The sequence below is a fragment of the Manis pentadactyla genome, chromosome 8 (genome assembly GCF_030020395.1).
Source record: "Manis pentadactyla isolate mManPen7 chromosome 8, mManPen7.hap1, whole genome shotgun sequence".
Classification (NCBI taxonomy): Eukaryota; Metazoa; Chordata; class Mammalia; order Pholidota; family Manidae; genus Manis; species Manis pentadactyla.
The window spans coordinates 63,501,571-63,527,714 of record NC_080026.1 but is presented as its reverse complement, the minus strand read 5'-3'; the positions used below and the strand labels follow the sequence as shown (position 1 = coordinate 63,527,714).

The 26,144-nt window shown below is 39.7% G+C and overlaps 2 protein-coding genes across 10 annotated transcripts in view; both read right to left on the bottom strand.

Moving 5' to 3' along the window:
- LOC130684562 (AN1-type zinc finger protein 4-like) overlaps positions 1 to 147 on the bottom strand; it is an 87,316-nt gene extending 87,169 nt beyond the window's left edge. The window contains exon 1 of the mRNA XM_057505819.1: positions 10 to 147. The gene's annotated coding sequence lies outside the window, so the exon portion shown is untranslated. The remainder of the gene's footprint in view (positions 1 to 9) is intronic.
- An 87-nt stretch (positions 148 to 234) lies between these two features.
- Positions 235 to 26,144, bottom strand: LOC130684563 (WASH complex subunit 2-like). Of its 9 annotated transcripts, XR_008998878.1 has the most exons (7): positions 25,994 to 26,141; positions 25,838 to 25,893; positions 24,100 to 24,219; positions 22,047 to 22,140; positions 19,633 to 19,735; positions 15,878 to 16,038; positions 15,571 to 15,676 (listed from the first exon to the last, which is right to left on the bottom strand). XR_008998878.1 is itself a non-coding variant. In XM_057505821.1 (5 exons), exons 1-5 carry the CDS (start codon positions 26,002 to 26,004, stop codon positions 941 to 943), a joined length of 1,089 nt encoding a protein of 362 aa, XP_057361804.1. In that variant the 5' UTR covers positions 26,005 to 26,144; the 3' UTR covers positions 235 to 940. The 9 variants fall into 9 exon arrangements, 1 of the variants encoding a protein (XP_057361804.1); XR_008998877.1 differs by lacking the exon at positions 25,838 to 25,893 and having other exon boundaries at positions 24,100 to 24,269; positions 25,994 to 26,123; XR_008998874.1 differs by lacking the exons at positions 25,838 to 25,893; positions 25,994 to 26,141 and adding an exon at positions 24,790 to 25,248 and having other exon boundaries at positions 24,100 to 24,269.

Genomic DNA, 26,144 nt, shown 5'->3' with positions numbered 1-26,144 from the left:
CAAACTTACCCATATCATCATCAAATATAGACTTGGCTTCCACTTTCTTCTTGGACTTTTCTTTTGGTTTTACAGTTAAGTCAGCAAAGATGTTAATATTATCATCAAACAAGTTGGACTCAAATGTTCTTTCCTTCTTTCTTTTTTTTTGTGAGGGTTTAATTGCTTCTGTAGCAAATATATCACCCTTGTTAAGCCAAAAAATGAAACAATTTTAAATTAAAAAAAAATTTGATTTAACTGCCCCCTCAGCCTGGTATGTACTATTACAGGATCTCTGCCAGCCCTGGTCCTTCTCAGGCCTGTCTCAGCTCAAACGCCAGCTGTGTGGAGCAGCCTTCTCTACCACTCCACATGCAGGAGCTTCTCCCCTCCCTATTGGTCATTCTTGTCCCAAGGCCTTGGATTGTTTTCTTTATGACACTTAACTTTGTCTGAAAACTTCTTATTTACCTGTGGCCCTGCCTGTAATCCCCTCTCCTCCCTAAGAACTCTGAGGAGCACAGTGCTGGTTCTCGTTCTCCCTGTGCCCGTTCCTGGATGCTCAGTGAACCCCCGCCAGAGAGTACCTGACCACTGAAGGCTTTACCGCTGCACTAAATCATCAGCCCCAGCCAGGGCCTGTTTTCCCACGAACCTGAGGTTCAACTCTCAAGCTGTACCAATAGTGGTTTATATATGTCAGAGTGGCATGCCAAGGAAACTGCACTGACATTCTGGTAAAAACGACAAAAACCAAGACCTGTACCAGTGGTTATGGCTAACCAGGAACTACCTCCTACATGAAACAAAATACTACTTCTAGGTAAGTTTCAGAGTTATTAATAAGAAAACCTTATTGTAGTTACAAAGCAAATAGTGGTCAGACAGCAATGAATCAAGCTTAATGCAATCTTAATTATGCAAATGTAATGTACATTAATGTCATCAAATAAGCCAATCAGGTATTTTTTCCCTTAACATAGAACCATGCACAAAACATATTTTTATGTCTTATTACCTCAAAAATATCTTGTGATTTTGAGATGACATCCTGCTGATGGTTGGATTTTGACTCATTTTTCTTACCCATCTGGTCTATAAAGAGATCATCCTCATCTTCCAGGAGAGGGAAGGGATTTGTTTTCCTTGTTGGTTTTGGTGTAACAGACTGAAAGAGATCATCATCACTGCCTGCCTCACCTAGAGCAGGAAACACGGAGCTCTTTTCTTTACTTCCCCCTGGAGGTGTAGCTAGGCTCTCTGCTGCCTTCACCAAGACTGTTTTTCTCCCAGTGGACTGAGAAACAGAGCCCTTGGAAAAAATGTCTTCAGAATCAAAAATATCATCCTTATGAAGCTGACCCAAAGATTTTGCAAAGGAGTTTACATACATTCCAAGCACGGGACCACCTGCCCAAGATGGAGTAGCAGTTGCCACAGGTTCCTCAGAGTCTTTTCCACCAGCTGTTCTGGGCTGTGGCTGACAGCCATTTGGTGAAATGGTGCCATCTGCCAATTGTGCAACAGATCTTTTGGGGACACTCATGTCCTCAGCCTCACTGGAATCCTGGGCAGCCAACTGCCGAGCTGCGCGGGTCTGTGGTCTGCCCTTTCCACTGACTTTGACCCTGCTCTGCAATGGCAAAAACCAAATGTTGATCTGATGATTAAAAAAAAAAGTTTTCAGGAGACTGGGAGCCAAGATGGCGGCGTGAGTAGGACAATGGGAATCTCCTCCCAATACAACAAATATAACTATCCCTAAAAGAGAGACCAGAAGACACAGAACAACAGCCAGACTACATCCACAGTTGCAAGAACCCAGTGCCTGGTGAAAGGGGTAAGATACAAGCCGCAGCCCAGCAGGACCCGAGGCCCCTCACCCCAGCTCTTGGTGGGAGGAGAGGAGTCAGAGCGGGGAGGGAGAGGGAGCCCAGGACTGCAAAACACCCAGCCCTAGCCATCCGCACCAGAGCGCAGACACACAGTGCATGCGTGGGGTGCTGTAAACTAGGGAAGCAGGACAGTAAGACCTGTGAGCGGGTGGCGCCCCTGGGACAAAGAAAAGCGAGTGCTTTTGAAAGTCTTAAAGGGACAGGGACCCCACAACTGGACAGAAGCATCCTGGGTCACAGTTCAGGAGCTGGAAATTCCAGGGAACTCCGGGCGAACTAATGCCCTGTGCAACAGCTCTGAGACGCCTCACGGAGGTAAACAGCGAAACAGACCCCCTGTCCATTACCCCTCCGGGGCCCCGCCATAGCAGAGCAGCGGCCTGAGACTGGCCACACCCACAGCAAGGGAGCTTCCTCCATAACAGACGGGCAAGATACAGAGATCCAATCTTCACACAATTGCCTAACACAAGCCACTAGGGGTCGCAGTTGTCCCAGTAAAGAAAGACCAGGAGCCAGTAGAAAGAATCTTGGCTCTCCCAGCTGACAGAGGAGTCAATAGCATACCACTGCACCTATCAACATGAAAAGGCAAAAAAATTTGATCCAGACAAGACTAACCCAGACATATTCGACATCTTCTACATCTTCCCCTGAGAAGGAACCTGGGGAGATAGATTTAACCAATCTTCCTGAAAAAGAATTCAAAACAAAAGTCATAACCATGCTCATGGACTTGCAGAGAAATATGCAAGAACTAAGGAGGGAGAATACAGAAATAAAACAATCTCTGGAAGGACTTCAAAGCAGAATGGACAAGATGCAAGAGACCATTAAAGGACTAGAAAACAGAGAACAGGAACACAGAGAAGCTGATGCAGAGAGAGATAAAAGGATCTCCAGGAATGAAAGAATATTAAGAGAACTGTGTGACCAATCCAAAAGGAACAATATCTGCATTATAGGGGTACCAGAAGAAGAAGAGAGAGAAAAAGGGATAGAAAGTGTCTTTGAAGAAATAATTGCTGAAAACTTCCCCAAACTAGGGGAGGAAATGGCCTCTAAGACCACAGAGGTACACAGAACTCCCATGACAAGGGATCCAAGGAGGGCAACACCAAGACACATAATAATTAAAATGGCAAAGATCAAAGACAAGGACAGAGTATAAAAGGTCACCTACAAAGGAAAACCCATCAGGCTATCATCAGACTTCTCAACAGAAACTCTACAGGCCAGAAGAGAATGGCATGATATACTTAATGCAATGAAACAGAAGGGCCTTGAACCAAGGATACTGTATCCAGCACAATTATCATTTAAATATGAAGGAGGGATTAAACAATTCCCAGACAAGCAAAAGTTGAGGGAATTTGCTTCCCACAAACCACCTCTACAGGCCATCTTACAGGGACTGCTCTAGATGGGAGCACTCTTAAAAAGAGCAGAGTACAAAACACCCAACATATGAAGAATGGAGGAGGAGGAATAAGAAGGGAGAGAAATTAAGAATCATCAGACCGTGTTTATAATAGCTCAGTAAGTGAGTTAAGTTAGACAGTAAGATAGTAAAGAAGCTAACCTTGAACCTTTGGTAACCAAAAACTTAAAGCCTGCAATGGCAATAAGTACATACCATTCAATAATCACCTTAAATGTAAATGGACTGAATGCACCAATCAAAAGACATAGAGTAATAGAATGGATAAAAAAGCAAGACCCATCCATATGCTTCTTACAAGAGACTCACCTCAAACCCAAAGACATGCAGAGACTTAAAGTCAAGGGATGGAAAAAGATATTTTATGCAAACAACAGAGAGAAAAAAGCAGGTGTTGCAATACTAGTATAAGACAAAATAGACTTCAAAATAAAGAAAGTAACAAAAGATAAAGAAGGATGTTACATAATGATAAAGGGCTCAGTCCAACAAGAGGATATAGCCATTATAAATATATATGCACCCAATACAGGAGCACCAAAATATGTGAAACAAATACTAACAGAATTAAAGGAGGAAATAGAATGCAATGCATTCATTTTGGGAGACCTCAACACACCACTCACTCCAAAGGACAGATTCACCAGAGAGAAAATAAGTAAGGACACAGAGGCACTGAAGAACACACTTGAACAGATGGACCTAATAGATATCTATAGAACTCTACATCCAAAAGCAACAGGATACACATTCTTCTCAAGTGTACATGGAACATTCTATAGAATAGACTACATACTAGGTCACAAAAAGAGCCTCAGTAAATTCAAAAAGATTGAAATCCTACCAAAAAACTTTTCAGACCACAAAGGCATAAAACTAGAAATAAATTGTACAAAGAAAGCAAAGAGGCTCACAAACACATGGAGGCTTAACAACATGCTCCTAAATAATCAATGGATCAATGACCAAATTAAAATGGAGGTCCAGCAATATATGGAAACAAATGACAACAACAACACAAAGCCCCAACTACCGTGGGATACAGCAAAAGCAGTCTTAAGAGGACAGTATATAGCAATCCAGGCATATTTAAAGAAGGAAGAACAATCCCAAATGAATGGTCTAATGTCACAATTATCGAAATTGGAAAAAGAAGAACAAATGAGGCCTATGGTCAGCAGAAAGAGGGACATAATAAAGATCAGAGAAGAAATAAATAAAATTGAGAAGAATAAAACAGTAGCAAAAATCAATGAAACCAACAGCTGGTTCTTTGAGAAAATTAACAAAATAGGTAAGCCTCTAGCCAGACTTATTAAAAGGAAAAGAGAGTCAACACACATCAACAGAATCAGAAATGAGAAAGAAAAAATCACGACGGACCCCACAGAAATACAAAGAATAATTAGAGAGTACTATGAAAACCTATATGCTAACAAGCTGGGAAACCTAGGAGAAATGTACAACTTCTTAGAAAAATACAACCTTCCAAGACTGACCCAGAAAGAAACAGAAAATCTAAACAGACCAATTGCCAGCAACGAAATTGAACTGGTAATCAAAACTACCAGAGAACAAAACCCCAGGCCAGATGGATTTACCTCAGAATTTTATCAGACATACAGCGAAGACATAATACCCATTCTCCTTAAAGTTTTCCAAGAAATAGAAGAGGAGGGAATACTCCCAAACTCATTCTATGAAGCCAACATCACCCTAATACCAAAACCAGGCAAAGACCCCACCAAAAAAGAAAACTACAGACCAATATTCCTGATGAACGTAAATGCAAAAATACTCAACAAAATATTAGCAGACTGAATTAAAAAATACATCAAAAGGATCATACACCATGACCAAGTGGGATTCATCCCAGGGATGCAAGGATGGTACAACATTAGAAAATCCATCAACATCATCCAAAACATCAACAAAAAGAGGGACAAAAACCACATGAGTATCTCCATAGATGCTGAAAAAGCATTCAACAAAATTCAACATCCATTCATGATAAAAACTCAACAAAATGGGCGTAGAGGGCAAGTACCTCAACATAATAAAGGCCATATATGATAAACTGAGATAACATCATACTGAACAGAGAGAGGCTCATGATAAAAACTCTCAACAAAATGGGCATAGAGGGCAAGTACCTCAACATAATAAAGGCCATATATGATAAACTGAGATAACATCATACTGAACAGCGAGAGGCTGAAAGCTTTTCCTCTGAGATCGGAAACAAGACAGGGATGCCCACTCTCCCCACTGTTATTCAACATAGCACTGGAGGTCCTAGCCACAATTAGACAAAACAAAGAAATACAAGGAATCCAGATTGGTAAAGAAGTACTCAAACTGTCACTATTTGCAGATGACATAAAAAACCCTAAAGACTCCACTCCAAAACTACTAGAACTAATATCGGAATTCAGCAAAGTTGCAGGATACAAAATTAATACACAGAAATCTGTGGCTTTCCTATACACTAACAATGAACTAACAGAAAGAAAAATCAGGAAAAGAATTCCATTCACAGTAGCATCAAAAAGAATAAAATACCTAGGAATAAACCTAACCAAGGAAGTGAAAGACCTATACCCTGAAAACTACAAGACCCTTTTAATAGAAATTAAACAGGAAACTAACAAATGGAAACTAATCCCATGCTCCTGGCTAGGAAGAATTAATATCGCCAAAATGGCCATCCTGCCCAAAGCAATATACAGACTCGATGCAATCTCTATCAAATTACCAACAGCATTCTTCAATGAACTGGGAACAAATAGTTCTAAAATTCATATGGAAACACCAAAGACCCCGAATAGCCAAAGCAATCCTGAGAAGGAAGAATAAAGTGGGGGGGATCTCGCTCCCCAACTTCAAGCTCTACTACAAAGCCACAGTAATCAAGACAATTTGGTACTGGCACAAGAACAGAGCCACAGACCAGTGGAACAGAGTAGAGACCCCAGATATTAACCCAAACATATATGGCCAATTAATATACGATAAAGGAGCCATGGAAATACAATGGGGAAATGACAGTCTCTTCAACAGATGGTGCTGGCAAAACTGGACAGCTACATGTAAGAGAATAAAACTGGATCACTGTCTAACCCCATACACAAAAGTAAATTCGAAATGGATCAAAGACCTGAATGTAAGTCATAAAACCATGAAACTCTTAGAAAAAAAACATAGGCAAAAATCTCATGGACATAAACATGAGTGAATTATTTATGAACATATCTCCCTGGTCAAGGGAAACAAAAGCAAAGATGAACAAGTGGGACTATATAAAGCTAAAAAGCTTCTGTACAGCAAAGGACACCATCAATAGAACTAAAAGGTATCCTACAGTATGGGAGAATATATTCATAAATGACAGATCTGATAAAGGGTTGACATCCAAAATATATAAAGAGCTCACACACCTCAACAAACAAAAAGCAAATAATCCAATTAAAAATGGGTAGAGGAACTGAAGAGACAGTTCTCTAAAGAAGAAATTCAGATGGCCAACAGACACATGAAAAGATGCTCCACATCGCTTGTCATCAGAGTAATGCAAATTAAAACCACAATGAGATATCACATCACACAAGTAAGGATGGCTACCATCCAAAAGACAAACAACAACAAATGTTGGCGAGGTTGTGGAGAAAGGGGAACCCTCCTACACTGCTGGTGGAAATGTAAATTAGTTCAACCATTGTGGAAAGCAGTATGGAGGTTTCTCAAAATGCTCAAAATAGAAATACCATTTGACCCAGAAATTCCACTTCTAGGAATTTACCCTAAGAATGCAGCACTCCAGTTTGAAAAAGACAGATGCACCACTATGTTTATCGCTGCACTATTTACAATAGCCAAGATATGGAAGCAACCTAAATGTCCATCAGAAGATGAATGGATAAAGAAGATGTGGTACATATACACAATGGAATATTACTCAGCCATAAGAAAAAAACAGATCATACCATTTGCAACAACATGGATTGAACTGGAGGATATTATGCTCAGTGAAATAAGCCAGGTGGAGAAAGGCAAGTACCAAATGATATCACTCATATGTGGAGTATAAGAACAAAGGAAAACTGAAGGAACAAAACAGCAGCAGAATCACAGAAGCCAAGAATGGACTAACAGTTACCAAAGGGAAAGGGACTGGGGAGAATGGGAGGGAAGGGAGGGATAAGGGTGGGGAAAAAGAAAGGGGGCATTATGATTAGCATGTATAGTATGGGGGTCACAGGAAAAGAAAAAAAGAAAAATCACTGGCATCCTATGGCGTACCATATGTTGTTGTTTAGGATCTCAATTGGGTATTATTCACATACCAAAAAATTCTATATAAAGTGTTTACATTAATGATTTTTAGTATATTCATAGCTGTGCAAATAGCACCACAATCCAAGTGTAGATCATCCTCATTACATCAGAAAAACTCCCAAACCTATTTATTAGTAATCACTCTCCGTTCCTGTCTGCCCCTTTCCTTACACCCAGGCAACCACTTAGCTATTTTCTTTCTCTATAGATTTGTCTTTCAGGACATTTTAAATAAATGGAATCATATATGTCTTTTGTCACTGGTTTCTTTGATTCAGCATATGTTGTCAAGGTTCATTAATATTATAAATAATTCTTTTTAATGTCTAATAATATTCCATTGTATGGTAACACTACATTAGTTAATGAACATTTATTTAAATTATTTTCACCTATAGGCTATTTTGAATAATGCTGTTGAAAACATAAAAACTTTTGTGTGAATGTATATTTTCATCTCTTGCATACATACCTAGTAGTGGAATTACAAGGTCATGTGGTGACTCTTATGTTTAACAATGAGGAACCACCAAACTGTCTTCCAAAGTGGCTACAGCATCTTACATTCCCAAAAGCAATGAATGACGAAGGTTCTAGTTTCTCCACGTACTCACTAACACTTGGCTAATACCAAAAAGTATACAAAGGACAAAGGAGCCAAGATGGTGGCATGAGTAAGGCAGCAGAAATCTCCTCCCAAACCCATATATATATTTTTGAAAATACAACAAATACAACTATGCCTAACAGAGAGACCAGAAGATGCAGTACAACAGCCAGGCTACATCTACATCTGCAAGAACTCAGCATCTCACAAAAAGGGTAAGATACAAAGCCGCGACCCGGTGGGACCTGAGCACTCTCCCACTCCAGCTCACCGGTGGGAAGAAAGGAGTCAGAGTGGGGAGGGAGTGGAAGTGCAGGACTGCTAAATAACCAGACCTAGTAATCTGCACTGGGAGCAAACACACACATTGCCTGGTGTACTGGATATAAGAGAACCAGAAAAGTAAAATCTGCAAGCGGGTCCCCACAGCCAGCTCCCCTGGAATAAAAGAAAAGAGAGTGCTTTTTGAAAGTCTTAAAGGGATAGGGGCTTAACAGCTGGATGGAATAGTCTAGGCACACTCAGCCCAGCAGGCTGCGAATCCTAAGGAACTTCAGGCTCCCTAACCCCCTGGGTCGCAATATAGCTCTGAAGTACCTCATGGCAATAATCAGCCTGCCATTTGTTCCCCCTAGCCGGCACTGCCCTGCCACAGCGGCGGAGTAGCGGGAGAGTGGTACCTCCCAGAGCAACGGCCCTGAGTCTCCTCCCAGAGTGCAGCTACCAGGGCCATACCCACCTGCTGCTGCTGGCGTGCAGCTGCCTGGCAGAGACAGAGGAAGTTGGGACAAGGCACGAAGGGGCTCCATTCTTGCAGGAGAACACATCCGGTGCACCTGCAACTCTCCACAGGGCTCTGGGCTACTCTGAGGGCTGCCCTGCCACAGCAGCTCAGTGTATTAAACCAGAGGCTCCTCCCAGTGTGCCGGTAAACAACACAGGCAGTGGAGAAGGGCAAGGCACCCAGCAAGCAGGAAGGGACTTTGTTCTCCCAGCAGACACATGTGCCACCTGCCTACAACTACCTATCGCCATTAAAAGGCAGAAGAATCCGGTCCAGTCAAGAATCACCCAGACAACCACCAAGAGAGGGTGTGGGGAGATAGATATAACTAATCTCCCTCAAAAAGAATTCAAAATAAAGATCATAACCATGCTGATGGACCTGCAGAGAAATATGCAAGAGCTAAGGGATCAAGTCCAGAGGGAGATAACAGAAATGAAACAATCTCTGGAAGGATATATGAGCAGACTGGAGTAGGTGCAAGAGACTGTTAATGGAATAGAAATAAGAGAACAGGAGTACAGAGAAGCTGAGGCAGAGAGAGATAAAAGGATCTCCAGGAATGAAAGAATATTAAGAGAACTGTGCGACCAATCCAAATGGAACAATATTCACTTTATAGGGGTACCAGAAGAAGAAGAGAGAGAAAAAGGAATAGAAAGTGTCTTTGAAGAAATAATTGCTGAAAACTTCCCCAAACTAGGGGAGGAAATAGTCTCTCAGACCATGGAAGCCCACAGATCTCCCAACACAAGGGACCCAAGGAGGAAAACACCAAGATATAATAATTAAAATGGCAAAGATCAAAAACAAGGACAGAGTATTAAAGGCAGCCAGAGAGAGAAAAAAGATCACCTACAAAGGAAAACCCATCAGGCTATCATCAGACTTCTCAACAGAAACCTTACAGGCCAAAAGAGAATGCCATGACATATTTAATGAAATGAAATAGAAGGGCCTTGAACCAAGAATACTGTATCCAGCATGATTATCATTTAAATACAAAGGAAGGATTAAACAATTTCCAGAAAAGCAAAAGTTGATGGAATTTGCCTCCCATAAACCACCTCTACAGGATATTTTGAAGGGAATGCTCTAGATGGAAGCACTTCTAAGGCTAAATTGATGTCACCAGAGAAAATAAAATCACAGCAAAGAAAGTAGACCAACCAAATACTAACTAAAGGCAAAAAATAAAATCAACTATTCACAAAAGCAGTCAAAGGAAACACAAAAGAGTACAGAATAAAACACCTAACAAATAAAGAAAGGAAAAGGAAGAATAAGAAGGGAGAGAAAGAATCATCAAACTGTATTTATAATAGCTTAATAAGTGAGCTAAGTTAGACGGTTAGATAGTAAAGAAGCTAACCCTGAATCAGCGAAGAAATAAATAAAATTGAGAATAAAGCAATAGAAAAAAATCAATGAAACCAAGAGCTGGTTCTTTGAGAAAATAAACAAAATAGATAAGCCCTTAGGAAGACTTATTAAGAGAAAAAGAGAATCTACACAAACAGATTCAGAAATGAGAAAGGAAAAATCATGATGGACCCCACAGAAATACAAAGAATTCTTAGAGAATACCATGAAAATCTATATGCTAACAAGCTGGAAAACCTAGAAGAAATGGACAATTTCCTAGAAAAATACAACCTTCCAAGACTGACCAAGGAAGAAACAGAAAATCTAAACAGACCAATTACCTACAACAAAATTGAATCGGTAATCAAAAAACTCCCAAGAATAAAACCCCGGGGCCAGATGGATTCACTGCTGAATTTTATTGGACACATAGAGAAGACATAATGCCCATTCTCCTTAAAGTTTTCCAAAAAATAGAAGAGGAGGGAATACTTCCAAACTCATTCTATGAAGCCAGCATCACTAAATACCAAAACCAGGCAAAGACACAAAAAAAGAAAATTACAGATCAATATCCCTGATGAACATAAATGCAAAAATACTCAACAAAATATTAGCAAACGAGTTCAAAAATACATTAAGAGGATGATATACCATGACCAAGTGGGATTCATCCCAGGGATGCAAGGATGGTACACCATTCGAAAATCCATCAACATCATCCACCAGATCAACAAAAAGAAGGACAAAAACCACATGATCATCTCCATAGATGCTGAAAAAGCATTCAACAAAATTCAACATCCATTCATGATAAAAACTCTCAACAAAATTGGCATAGAGGGCAAGTACCTCAACATAATAAAGGCCATATATGATAAACCCACAGCCAATATCATACTTAACAGCAAGAAGCTGAAAGCTTTTCACCTAAGATTGAGAAGAAGACAGGGATGCTCACTCTCCCCACTGCTACTCAACATAGTACTGGAGGTCCTAGGCATGGCAATTTGCAGATGACTATTTTGCGATACTGCGATACTGCAGATGCAGTACTATCACTATTTGCAGATGACATGATATTGTACATAAAAAACCCTAAAGACTCCACTCCAAAACTACTAGAATATCTGAATTCAGCAAAGTTGCAGCATACAAAATTAATACAGAAAAATCTGTGGCTTTCCTATACACTAACGATGAACCAGCAGAAAGAGAAATCAGGAAAAGAATTCCATTCACAACTGCATCAAAAGAAAAAAATACCTAGGAATAAACCTAACCAAGGAAGTGAAAGACCTACACCCTGAAAACTACAAGACACTCTTAAGAGAAATGAAAGAGGACACTAACAAATGGAAGCTCATTCCATGCTCTTGGCTAGGAAAAATTAATATTGTCAAATGGTCATCCTGCCTAAAGCGATCTACAGATTCAATGCAATCTCTATCAAAATACCAAGAGCATACTTCAAAGAACTGGGAACAAATAGTTCTAAAATTCATATGGAACCACAAAAGACCCCGAATAGCCAAAGTAATCCTGAAAAGGAAGAATAAAGCAGGGGGACCTTGTTTGCCAACTTCAAACTCTATTACAAAGCCACAGTAATCAAGACAATTTGGTACTGGCACAAGAACAGACCCACAGACCAGTGGAACAGAACAGAGACTCCAAACATTAACCCAAACATATACAGTCAATTAATATATGATAAAGGAGCCATGGACATACAATGGGGAAGTGACAGCCTCTTCAACAGTTGATGTTCGCAGAACTGGACAGCTACATGTAAGAGAATGAAACTGGATCATTGTCTAACTCCATACACAAAAGTAAATTCAAAATGGATCAAAGACCTGAATGTAAGTCATGAAACCATAAAACTTTTAGAAAAAAACATAGGCAAAAATCTCATGGACATAAACATGAGCAACTTCTTTATGAACATATCTCCCTGGGCAACGGAAACAAAAGCAAAAATGAACAAGTGGGACTACATCAAGCTAAAAAGCATCTGTACAGCAAAGGACACCATCAACAAAACAAAAAGGCATCCTACAGTATGGGAGAATATATTCATAAATGACAGATCCGATAAAGTATTGACATCCAAAATATATAAAGAGCCCAAGCACCTCAACAAACAAAAAGCAAATAATCCAATTAAAAAATAGGGACAGGAGCTGAACAGACAGTTCTCCAAAGAAGAAATTCAGATGGCCAACAGGCACATGAAAAGATGCTCCACATCGCTAATCATCAGAGAAATGCAAATTAAAACCACAATGAGATATCACCTCACACCACTAAGGATCGCCACCATCCAAAAGACAAACAACAAGAAAGTTGGCAAGGATGTGGAGAAAGAGGATCCCTCCTCCACTGCTGGTGGGAATGTAAATTAGTCCAACCATTGTGGAAAGCAGTACAGAGGTTCCTCAAAAAACTAAAAATAGAAATACCATTTGACCCAGAAATTCTATTCCAAGAATTTACCCTAAGAATGCAGCAGCCACTTTGAAAAAGACATATGCACCCCTATTTTTTTTATCACAGCACTATTTACAACAGCCAAGAAATGGATGCAACTTAAGTGTCCATAATTAGATGAATGGATAAAGATGTGGTACATATACAGAATGGAATATTATTCAGCCATAAGAAGAAATCAAATCATAGAATTTCCAACAACATGGATGGAGCTAGAGGGTATTATGCTCAGTGAAATAAGCCAGGTGGAGAAAGACAAGTACCAAATGATTTCACTCATATGTGGAATATAAGAACAAAGAAAAACACTGAAGGAACAAAATGGCAGCAGAATCACAGAACCCAAGAATGGACTAACAGTTACCAAAGGGATGGGGACTGGGAGGATGGGTGGAAAGACAGGGATAAGGAGGGAAAAAAAAGGGGCATTGGTATTAGCAGACATAATGTAGGAGAGGGCACTGAGAGGTTGTGCAACACAGAGAAGACAAGTAGTGATTCTATAGCATCTTACTATGTTGATGGACAGTGACTGTAATGGGGTATGTGGGCGAGACTTCACGATGTGGGGAGTCTAGTAAACATAATGCTCCTAATGTAATTGTAGATTAATGATACCAAAAAATAAAGTCTACAAGTGTTGATGAGGATGTAGAGAAACTGGAAGCTTCAATTCTTCAGCAACTCACATGACAGAACTAACATCATGAAATGAGATTCTTTTATCCTTTCAAAACTTGAACTGTACTACTTTTTGCTCACCTTTCCTACTGTCTTTGGCACTTGGATGCTGTTCTGATCCTCTGTTTTATCCTCTTCCTCATCATATAAGCTAAGAACAGTATTGGTTCTATTTTTGTTTTTTTTGTCCAATGGGGAAGATGAAGAAAGTAAATCAGAATGCTTGGCTGCTTCCTGAGAAGAGAGAGTTAAAGGTCCTTCCTGAAAATGGAAGTAATAAGGAAAATATTAAGTATCACCTGGAAATACAAATTCTATTGTGGGGCCTCCAAAACTCCTTATTAATTCAGTAACTGCCACATTTGCATGTTTTGGGGCCCTACAGATAATCACATCTGCTCCCAGGTAACAAAACCCTGAGCTAGTTCTTCATTGGCTGCTCCAATAAAGAGTCCTGCACAGATAATTCATAGACAAAAGTAATTTTTCCAAACAGTTTAAAGCCATGGGTCCCTCCTTCCTACCATTATATATATATACAAACACTGATACACACAGGTTGCTCAAGAACTGTAACTTCTAAGTCATAAAGACAACACAAATGCCAGTCATTGGGAGAGGATCATGTATTTCCTAGTATTTAACTAATACATAAGTCTCTAAGAGAAACCTAATTGACAAAATCAGACACTTAAATTTTAAAAGGCTTACACTGTATTACACAATTATAAGAATCTCTAAAATAATCTAAAATGCAGCATTTATTCATTTCACAAGTATACCACATTTTAGGTAAGATGCCACTGATTTAAGAACCACTATTACTATATGAACCACCAAGGACAAAAAAAACAACTCTCAATTAACATGCCACTGATTACAAGAGGTGTATCCTAGTTTCAGAGTGGTTAAACTGTGGGAAAAACATGCTTCTTTGAGGAAATGTAATTTTTAAAGTGCCTACTATGTGCAAAGTAACATGACAAGTAGTACAGATACAATGGTGAACAAAACAAACCTGGCCCCCATCTTCACGGTGCTTATACTCAAGCAGAGAGATGGTAGCACAGGAGAGCACAAGTGTGGGCTGGGTTATGACTGGGGTAAGCCAGGGGCTTCTGGACACAGAAAAGGTCCTCATGCAAACTTGGAGAAGACAATGTCACACAATAATAAAATACAGCGTTTCTATCACTGTAGCCCCACGGAGCCTCAAACAGGAAAAGGATATGCAATGTTCTTCACAGGCCCTAGAAGAGAGATTAAACCTAAGTTCCTGAACACAAAGTATACAAGGAAAGTTAGAAAATAAGAAAAGGTTCATAGAAACAGCAGGTAATCACTGGTTCCCAGATGTATCCAGAAGCCTTATCCACAGACTTATGCCATCTCTTGCAGATGACAGATCACCATGGAAAAGAAAGCTAATGTTTCAGAGGAAAGACAAATATCACTTTACATTGGAATTCACAATATAAAAAAGTGCTAAACCATAATTTCTTAAAACTGCCATTTTAATTCAAGTACAGGTTGGGGCTAGAAGAGAACTGGAGCTAAAAGAAGCACTACAGAGAAGATTAAGTCAGAAAAAGCAGACATGCCAAGAAAAAACACCATGGCAAATAAGATGAGGAAGATCCTAGGGAGAGAAAGGAACAGACACAAAGGGACAATAATGTAAAATGGGAAAACGACACATCACTGTGTGCGCAAGCACACCTAGAGAGGTAACTGAAAGGCAGGAGCAATGTTGAAGGCTTCCCTGAATGGGGAGGATCACATGTTTTCTTCTTTATACTTTGTACTGTTTTCAAATCTCTCAAAAAATGAGTCATTTATTTTCTGTGGTAGAAAATGTAAGGTGTGTGCACGTGTGGGTTTTACAAGAACAAATGAGAGACAAAACCTATCAGAATATACAAGAAAAATAAAAACTTGACCTTTTCTGACTCCTCCACCTGAGTTGTCCCAAGTTCTGATGATTCTTCAGCAGCCTCAACCTTCTTACCCACAGGTTTCACTCCGAACTGTGCCTCCTTCTCTTCTTCCCTGCTAAACAGCAAAGGTTGTACCTCAGGAATGGTCTCTTTTTTCTACCAAAAGAAGAGTAAATGACATCATCAAAAACAAAAAAAGTGTGTCTGACTAGCACGACAATGTGTAACACATGCCGAAACCACAGTTCTGTTTAGGGCATCTGCTAAGTGTGGTTGTGGGAAAGAGAGGAGAGCATAGTGAAGGGGCACAAACAGGAAGCAGGAAGCACTACAACCTCCAATGCGCAGACACAGCACTTCAGTTTCTGCCACACCGTCTGCTCCCGTCTCCTTGTGCCTGCTGACTGCACGACGCTGCCACTGCCTGGATCCTTACTTCTGCCCCCCAACTACTGGTCTCTCCTCTCTGCTTCCTTCCTCTTACATTTCAGATACATGACTACCATCCAGAGCTCTTGCTAAAATAAAACACCCATCCAATTACTTTATCTCCCACCCCAAACCTGCATTTTTGCAATAAGTTAAGTATTGAACATGACAATCAACTGACACCTCATTTTATCCCTCTAGTCACCTGCACCCCATCAGTCTCACCTATTCCTTACACGTAAACTCTCACACGTCCACACTTGTTTCTCCCTCTGTAGAAGCAAATCCTCCTCATCTTTTTAGCAAGGCTCAGCTTAGATCATCCTGCCACCCATGAAGGTTTCCTGTTCTTGTCAGTAAAAATCCATTTACTTCATTGATTAAGAATGCTATTGATATCTCTACCTAGCCCTTACATTACTCTCCCCCTAATTTACATGAATAGCTATCATACAGCTTTTTATCTATCCATTTGGAAGGATCATACAGTGCATTTCCACAGCCAGTCATGGTGTTTTATACCAGGGTAGGTGTCACCACAGGTTTCTGAGCACTTTGCACATCTCTCATCTGTTTCTTACCTGGGAGCTAGGGATTTCAGAGATTAGGAAACTGAGGTTACTAACTTACCTAGAGTTATTGGCATCCTTGGGGAAAGCGACTTATCAAAAATTCTTGAGAAAAAAAACTAAGTCCATCATACTAACTAGACTATAATATGTAAGGAAGTAAGCTTAATGCAATACTCATCAAGTTATCAAGACATTCAGGAAACTAAAGAATATTACTATGATAGAAAAAATGATAAAGTAGAATAGGATAAAGAGATTTTTTGTTATTGTTAGGAAAAGGTCCTTAAAATGCATGCTCATTTAAGCTTGAAATAAAAGACTGGAAACCCACAAAAGAGTTTCAGAAGAGGTATGGCAAACTGAAGTGATTAAAGGAAAAAATTTCTGTGCAATGTGCTGGACTCACTGAAAACTACATATAATTTCAATGCAAGCTGATAGGGAGAAAAACGAGATTAAGTATGGAGAAACATAACCTTTCATATAACCATGGTCCTTAAATCAAGGAATATGCTGCCCAAACTGTTGATTTTAAACCTTCCTAAAGATAAACTTCTTCATAAAATTAATTTTATTGATAGGCTTCAAACTGAGTCAAATTTAATTTACTTTGAAATATCCTAGGATCTCTAAAGAAAAAATATCTCTTATATGCTAATTGTGATTCTGTCTCACAAATGGTAAAAATAAAGTGTGCAGGTGGTTTAGCTACCTAAGAGGCATATCTTTGACCTTTTGTCTTATTTAACAATTGTAGTTAAACAGGTTGAAAGAAGTTTTACATTTCCAGAACTTTCAAAATTCATTAGATTATTGCTCATTTATCCAGGGTAGAAGTTACTTTTATGATTTACAAAGAAAATCAGATCTCTCAACTTTTAACCATTCAGCCACTAGATGTCTTCTTTAGGGAGACTGAAGGGTAGGGTTATGAGCACCTCAGAAGCAGGAGCAGGGAACTCCAGAGCCCAGGGAAGGCAGCGCTCCCCCAATGCTGAAAGCTTCTGGAACAACCTGTGCAACCCCAAATGTGGTGAGGAAAGAGTGCTTAAATCATGGACCTGCACGTGCTTCATCCAGGAAGCTTCAGAGGACAGGTTAACATTTCTACCATGTCTCAAAGTATGAAGAATGTTTCTATATAAGAGACAATAACCCTCCTCTGGAGTATTCTGAGATAGGATGAGTCACCTAGAATATATGCAAATGAGGCTGGAAAAGAGGTGTCCAGGTTGGAAGAGATTACAGATGGCACAGTAGGCTCAGATAAGGCATTTTGCCAAGAGGACAATGGGACTGGGTCTCTGAGACAAGAATGAGGGCAATGGTCAGGAGAGCAGATGGAGGGAAGGAGCATTCACAGAGAGACCAGATAAGAAAGCACCTCAACAGTCAAGGCTAAAGATGACAAAACAACAGGGATGGGAGGAAACAGCCTTAACTGGCAAGAAACAATGACGATTCCTCCATCAAAGGAGAAATAGCCACATGTGTCCTAGTGGTTATATTGCAGAATACTATATAGTGGTAAAAAAGGGCAAGGTGAAGCTTATGGGAATGAAAAACATGCTGTGGGACAAAAACTGATGCATAAAAATGTAGACATGATCATATTTAAACAATGCAAAACAGATGTGGATGCCTAGAAACAGGCCTGGAGGGACTGGCAATGCCTCACTACCAGTGATTACATCTCAGAAGGAGTATGGAGTGGGACTCTGGGTTCTTTATGCATTTGCTAAACCTTTCTTAAGAAGACATCTGTGTATTACACTGTAATTTAAAATAAGCTTTAAACAGAAAATATTTAGGAGGTATAGAAAAACCAAGTATCGTCTCTAGAAACAGGAAGTTCCAGGTTCTTTAACTGCCATGTGCTTATTTCACTGTATACAAGGAGAAGCCAGGTCCCTAGGACCACACAGGTTTCAGGAATGTGGTCACCCATCACCACGGTGGGAGGGGGAAAGTCTTCATCAAGTGTCAGGGTAGGAGCAGCCATTTTGGATTCTGTGGCTGTTCCAACACGGGAAGTTTCCCTGGGGACTCATACCTCCTTCCCTGTCTTGCAGGGCTTTCTGCCCTCACGCATACCGAACTGGAGTGGTCTCAAGTTGGGTGGGAAGACCGTCACAGCAGGCTGTGAGCTGGCTGGATTCTTGGCCTTTTAGGCTAACCCAGCACAGGTAAAGAGGTCTCCATGGGGCCTAGCCTAGAAAGTTCACTGTTAGCAACTGCCAGTTGGCAATAAAAAAGTGCTTGGCCTCACTGTTCTATGTGCACATACTTCAGGAGTGTGCTGGGGAGGGATTAATGACAGGCCAAAAGCAGGCTTCCAGTGTGTCTAGGTTCCAGACAAGCATTACGTTAATGACACCTTCCTCTCATTCTCTAATACTCCTTTTTGACATAAAATGAGATTGGCTATGTTTTAGCTTAGGTAACTGTGGTAGTGATGCCATTTAGACAAAATCACTGGAGGGACACTTAGATTAACTACTTCTTTTCTTATCATATATTTTAATTTTTAAAAAAACTTTAACTGTGGTAAAAAACATATATTAGAAATTTTTCCATCTTAACCATTTGAGCATATAGTTCAGTGGTGTTAAGAATAATCGCACTGCTGTGCAATCAGCTCCAGAATTATCTTGCAAAACTGAAACTCTTCACATCAAACAGCTCCCCATTTCCCCCTGCTGCTACCCTGGCAACTACCATTCTACTTTCTGTCTCTGAATTTGACTGCTCCAGGTACTTCACGTAAGTGGAAACATACAGTATTTGCCTTTTTGTGCTGGCTTATGTCATTCAGTATAATGTGCTCAAGGTTGATCCATGTAGTAGCACGTGTCAGAATTTCCTTCCATTGGTACTCTGCCCCCCGAAGACTATACCTGACACTGAATGGGTTGCAGACACGGAGGAGTTCTTTTTTCCAGGCTTCTGTATGTGTGCTTCATCTGTAAAATACCACTAACCAGAAGCTATCTTTCTAAAACTAGGAAAACAAGTTTTCCAAGGTCAGGTTTTAGGAGCTGATTCAAGGAGTATCACTATTCTATAACACCACCTCAAGGATGTTTCCTGGGCCTAAGAGGTTAAGAATACCTTTGTTGCAGGAGGAACAGATGCAGGAGGAGAGCCAAACAGAAAACTTCCACTATCGGCATCCTCTTCGAAGAGCAGTGATACTCTCTGGGTCCTCTTTTGGCTACACAAACAGATGAAAGACCAAATTAAAGGCAAATGGGATTAAAAAAAATACAATATTCTTTCTAGGTCACACCTCTATGAACCCACCTGCCACCAACATGCCCAAGCTATCAGCTGACCTTATACAACTGAAAGCAAGTAAGAAAAACCTTTGAAGTAGGTGCGATTTGTGCCTAGCAAGTCATCAGCCTCTGTCCCCCACCCTTATGTAGAAGAGCTAAGGCCCTCCTCAACCTGGCCCTTGTTAGTTATTTCTGATACGGTGCGAGTGCACTAGCTGTTAGCTTTGTGAGGCACATGACACTACTAGCACTCTCTCTCATCACTTCTTAGGGCACAGGAAGAAACAGAGAACATGAACGCCTATTTCCAAAGTGGTCAGAAGGCAGCTGTCAAAAGATCACAGGGCCAGGGCCTGCTTCAGGCTGTGACCTGGTACCTCCTTGGCCACCTTATCCTGTCTTTCTAAGCATCCCCCTCCTTTCCCTTCAAACCCCAAATCCATCCCTTTCCATCTCCACCAGACAAACCTCTCAGAGCTGGAAAAGCAGAACTCATTTCCCTGTTCATCACATCACTAGGCACCCAGCTCCTACCCCATGTTGGGCAACCAGAGCCGAAATGCGGTCACAGCCCTCCTCACCACCTTCCTCTAGCCTGTCTTCACCTACCTCCTTACCTGGGATTCTGGCAGGCCCCCTACACACAAGGTGCTCAGTAAATGCCAGAACAACTATTCATCAGTACATTTTCGGGAACAGAAATAATATGAAAGTGGAAAAACACAGGGAGGCTTAGCACTGGACTAATTTTTACTATATGATAAGGAATCATACAACTAACATACTAGAGAATTACCAAAGTAATGAAAACTTCAAAATCATTTTTTGCTAGGAAAAAAAGCACAGTAATAGTAAGTCACTTCAGTAAATTTTTTACCATATCCATCTACTTCTATTAGAACAAAATTATAATTAACAAGGCAAAATCTATATAACTTGTTAGTTTAATATTGATGTCTATCTACATCTAAAAAAAAACAAAAAAACTAAGGATCAACCAAACAGTTGAGTGCACTTTCACTGGACACATACACTAAAGGACAGTTACAAACTAAGTCTGCACTTTGAAGAAGTTATTAAAGCAAAGAGCCAATTTGTAAAGGCACAGTAAGGTGGTACCTAGTATGCCTTTAAGGACATATACCAATACAGAGTTACACAAATGATAACCAAAATATTTGACTACTAGGTGATGAATGATCACAAAGTATTGACTATATCAGATGCCTGAAGAGTGCCGAACGCCTCATTAAGCAGCTATAGCAGAAAATCTAACTCATCATGTTCCGAACAAGAAATTCTAAACAAACTAACCAACCAAAACCTCCAAGAAAAACCCACAAGACATCTGGTGACTGATTCTGAAGGTAAGCTACTACAGAAAAGCTAGTTAGCTCTCTGGACAAAGTTACATAAAAGACAACAGTCCTTACCCTCGGCCTCATTCCCTAACTCTCAGCTTCTGCTGGTTAAATGGGGGCCTCCCGTGGAGACCTGTCCTCAGGAAACATGTGCTTGTTCAGTGAGCTACAGTATTTCTCATTATAAGTAACAGGTTAAGTATTTTGATTTATTTAAAAGGTACAGAGAAAATGATCATAGAGTCTATGGGTCTAAACCAGGCACTTTTGAGAGTGAAAGGGAAAGTTATTAATAATCATGCTGGAATGAAAGGAACAAAGCAGGGCTGCCAGGCAAGCCAGGGCATTTGAATGCCCTGCTAATATTTCACAACTTCATTAGGGACACAAAGCTTCTTTCTTTTTTTAGAATGGTTGTGAGATACAATTTACATACCATAAATCTTACACTTTTATAAAAGTGTACAATTCACTGATTTTTAGTATACTCAGAGTTGAGCATCTATCACCATAATCTAAGTTCACAGTATTTCCAACAACCCAAAATGAAACCCTACTTGTTAACATTCACTCCCAATTCTCCTTTCCCCTCAGCCTCAGGCAAACACTAATTTACTTTCTGTGGCTATGGATTTATCTGTCTGGACATTATATACCAATGGACTCATACATGTGGTCTTCTGTGACTGGCTTCTTTCAGTTAACACAGTTCATCAATGTTGTGGCATGTCTCAATATTTTGTTCCTTCTCATTGTATGGGCGGAATACATTTTGTTTATCATTTCATCAGTTGATGGACTTTTCAGTTACTATGTACAATGCTTTGATGAACATTCATGGGCAAGTTTCTGTGTGGACAGGTTTTCATTTCTCTTGACCGTATACCTAAAAATGAAGTTAAGTCCTTTGGTAACTCCAGGTTTAACTTTTTAAGGAACAACTGTTTCCCAAAGTGGCTGCACCATTTTACATTCAGTGTCTGTAAAAGCAATTTTAGAGAGTCTGATGAAAGCTATGAATTATTTCCTCAGAAAAATGCCCATACACAAAACTTTAAAACCAACTAGAAATGGAATAAATATGGAGCAGAGAAAGCATTAATGAAAGCTAAGTATTGGGTATAGCTGGTATTGGAACCTCCAAGTGAGATGTTTCTAGGTCTCTAAACTGGTGACCATGTGTGCGTGGTAGGGGGCAAAGGGAGACAGGGCACATATGTAACGTAAGTTCTATACAACCTAGAAAATGCTCAAGTGCAACATGGCCAGAGATGAGGGCATATAAAGAGGGAATTATTTTTGTTCTAGACTTTGACTTTTTCTTCTCTCTCTCACCTGTCTTTTAGGTCAAGAAAGGATTCTTATAAGAGAGGGCTTAAACTGAGTCTTGAAGGAAGCTGGTCAGGTAAGAAGGGAAGAAGAGCATATCTCAGGAGAGAGAGTGCAAGAAAAATAAAGGAATGAATTGTTATTTCCTCTGCAGTCATGATGATAAATGGTAACATGTTAAGTGACTGCAATCTAACAGCTGTGCTAAGCATTTCCCATTTTTTGGATTTCATTTAATCCTCTCAATGATCCTATGTGAGAGGTACTATTATTATTTTTGTTTAACTGATGAGAAAACTCAGGCCCAGAGAACTTTGGTAACTTGCCCAAGGTTATTGTTATTCAGAAAGGAACTGGCCGGGCCAGAATTTATCAGGTACTGGAATTCCAGAGCCTATATTCTTCTTTTTTTTTTGTTTTAAGGAGAGCAAGGTACCGGCTTTTATTTAGAGATAAAGTGAGAGGAAAGAGCTTCCAGCTCACTCCAGGAGGGGACAAGAAAGTCCCCCAGAGCCTATATTCTTAACCAGAGGCAAAATATAAACCCAAGGGTAAAGTCACCAGCACCTAAAAGAAACGGTGAGATTTTAAATGATTACAATATTTAGAGATAGAAATATGAGGTACTTTTGAATCTATCAAATCAAAATTAAGGCTTAATCGCACCAACCCACAGGATTTATATGTCCCATCAATTACCTCTTTATGGTACTATCATTCAGTTGAATTCCACAGTAATCATTTAAAGCTCTTGAGGAAAAAGTACACATATTCTGTATTTGCAAGGGAATTATTCTAGATGCACAGCTAATCTGGCAGCATGTTACACCAACCACAGCCTATGCTCAGACGATACATCCTGCTGGCTTCAGGCCAAGTGTTAATGTGAATCAGCTAACACTTACCAGCAACTGATGTGATAAACACAGCACTGTAGAAAACCATTCTCCTAACAGGATGTGTATCAATGCTAAGGGTATTTCTGTTCAAATGACAAACTTACATACCCTCAACCACACTTTGCATTCTTTAGGATTTCCCAGAGGAAAAACAAACAAAAGACAACAAATTGTACTTAAATCTCTAACAAACTAAGAAAGATGGTATTTTAGGGTTAAAGAGAAAAAAGTTAGGCAGAAGAAATTAGGTAAGCATCCCACAACAAAAAACAATGCCCAGTATCGGGGAAGGACACCTTACAAGTGAAAATCAACATATTTATTTTTATGACTACTGGGTAATGAGTGATTATCATGTCACCCCAAGCAACTGCACCTTGTGAATCAAATACATCTGACACTTGGACAACATGACATTTAGGGGCATGTTGTCATCTGTCCCACAGCTGAAAATCCACACATAACCTTTAACTCCCCCCAAACTTAACCACTAACAGCCTACTGTTGACCAAGTCTCACAGACAACACAAACACTCAATTAACACATATTCTATATTACTACATGTATTATATACTGTAGTCTTATAATAATATCTAAGTGGATCCACTGCAGTTCAAACCTGTGTTGTTCCAGGGTCAACTGTACCTTTATACTTGCTACCACAGACACTGAGACACTAATTAAATCAGTTCTTTCCATGACTAGCTCACCTGTCCTTAGCAATAACATACAGGTCATCTTCATCATCGTCCTCAAACAGGCTGGTCTTTTTCACAGCCTTGGCCTCCTGGACCTGGGTGGTCCCAGAGTCCCGAAGTTCTCCTTTAGACCTATTATCAGATGATGAGTTGGCCTGTGAATCAGTAATATTCCACTGGTCCTTAAAATATAAAATGTATGTTAAAATTCAGTAGTAATTTAGACTGAGGAACCTGGGAAGTAAAATAATTCATCATTAAACAAAATTGTATTTAAACTAAGCATTAAATTAAGTACATTACTCTTGAAGAAAGCTGACGTCCAGGACTTTTCTTTGAAGTCAAATGTAGACAGCTGGGTTCTCTAGCCTCAAAGACATTCTCTTACCTTTCTCCTCCACTGCCTGCCACAATGTTTCTCCCCTCTATGGTTCTGTTGTGTGTTAGGACAAGGGAAGTTATCTACTTTAGGGGTTGAAAATTAATTTTAGAGGGGAATGAGAAGGAAGAGTGTTGAAAAAAAACTAACACTTGGAGGAAAGTGATATTTTAATTTAAAAACCTCAATGCAGGTTGGAAAAAAATATGTAAAAAGCTCCTGTAAACAAGACACAGTGAAGCTGCTAGTGACCTTTTTTAACCACAAGTCTGAATCTGGCCTTTATAAAGTATTTGAGGGAAACCCCACCTGGCTATGCTCACCCCTTCATATCAAGTAACTCTTGAGCGCTTGCCAAGTGGTCCTTTGGTCTCTAGAGTCTAGGGCTTCAGAAATCAAAGTGGGGTGCACAGGAAACACCATGGGTTATGTAGAATCTCAGATTTCACCCCGACTTTCTGAATCGGAACCTGCATTTGTAACAGGATGCCCAGGTGATTTCTCCACACTGTTTGGTTTGGGATATGTTTCTCTAGAACAGTGACACTCAACAGTGACTACATGCTAGAATCCCTGACAGAGCTTTAGGAAATTCCAGTGATAGACCATACCCAAATTAAACAATTCGTAATCTCCACTGATGGAATCCAGTATCACTACTCTTTAAAGTTCTACAGGTGATTCCAATGGGCAGCCAAGGTTGAGAGTCACTGATCAAGACCCTGGGTTATCTTCACTTGGCCAGTACTGTTGCTCCTGGCTTTGGCAAATGTTTTTACTTTCCCTGAGTATGGTAGGAAAATGTCCTATCATGATGATGGGCCTTTACTACAGGGAGAATAAACAACTACCAACAATGCTAAGAATAAAAAAAGGAAAATCCATGATAAATTCATACATTTGAGTAGAAAAAACAAATTACGTTGTATAATTTTAGGTTGCTTTCCATAAAAAACATTAACATACCTCTGGTTTATCTATATACATCATACCCTCATAATTTGCTTATGGTATTAAAATGAAGAGGAGTAATTATAATAATGAAGATTTTTAATGCTTAGAGTTTTTAATATAATGTATGAAGTCTTTTTCTGTATAGCTCAATCTGAACAGCAGATAAATTATATTCACTACTGGCTCTGCTTATATGTATGTAGATATAGCAAATGGATCAAGACTCATAAAAAAGGGGTTCAACTTGCAAAAGCATACACCTACGTCTAGCTATAGTTCTTAACTAAATACAGTGATCATTCAACAAGTTAAAATAAGGCCTAACTCATTTGATTAGCATATATTACAATTTCAGGGACATATTTTATTCCTAACCATTTTGAAAAGATTAATCTTTTAAGTTAGTATATTAAGTACCTTTCTTCAAAAAAACAAGTCCTGTGAACATACAAGTCTTTGGTGACTGAACTTCACTAGATGTAAAAAAAGATAGAAAAAAAAATGTTTAGGATAGCTTTAACTCCTAAATCCCATCAAACTATTCCTCTTTTCTAGGAGAAACTTTCAACCCACCTCCTCATCATCACTGCTGAACAATAAGGCAGATGCTTTTTTTCTAGAGGGCTCAGAGGATTTTTGATTTCTCTTGACTCTGAGTTAGTAGAGATGATGTCTGTTTCTTACCAGCTGTAGTCCCAAAAAGATTATCCAAAAAAACAAATGG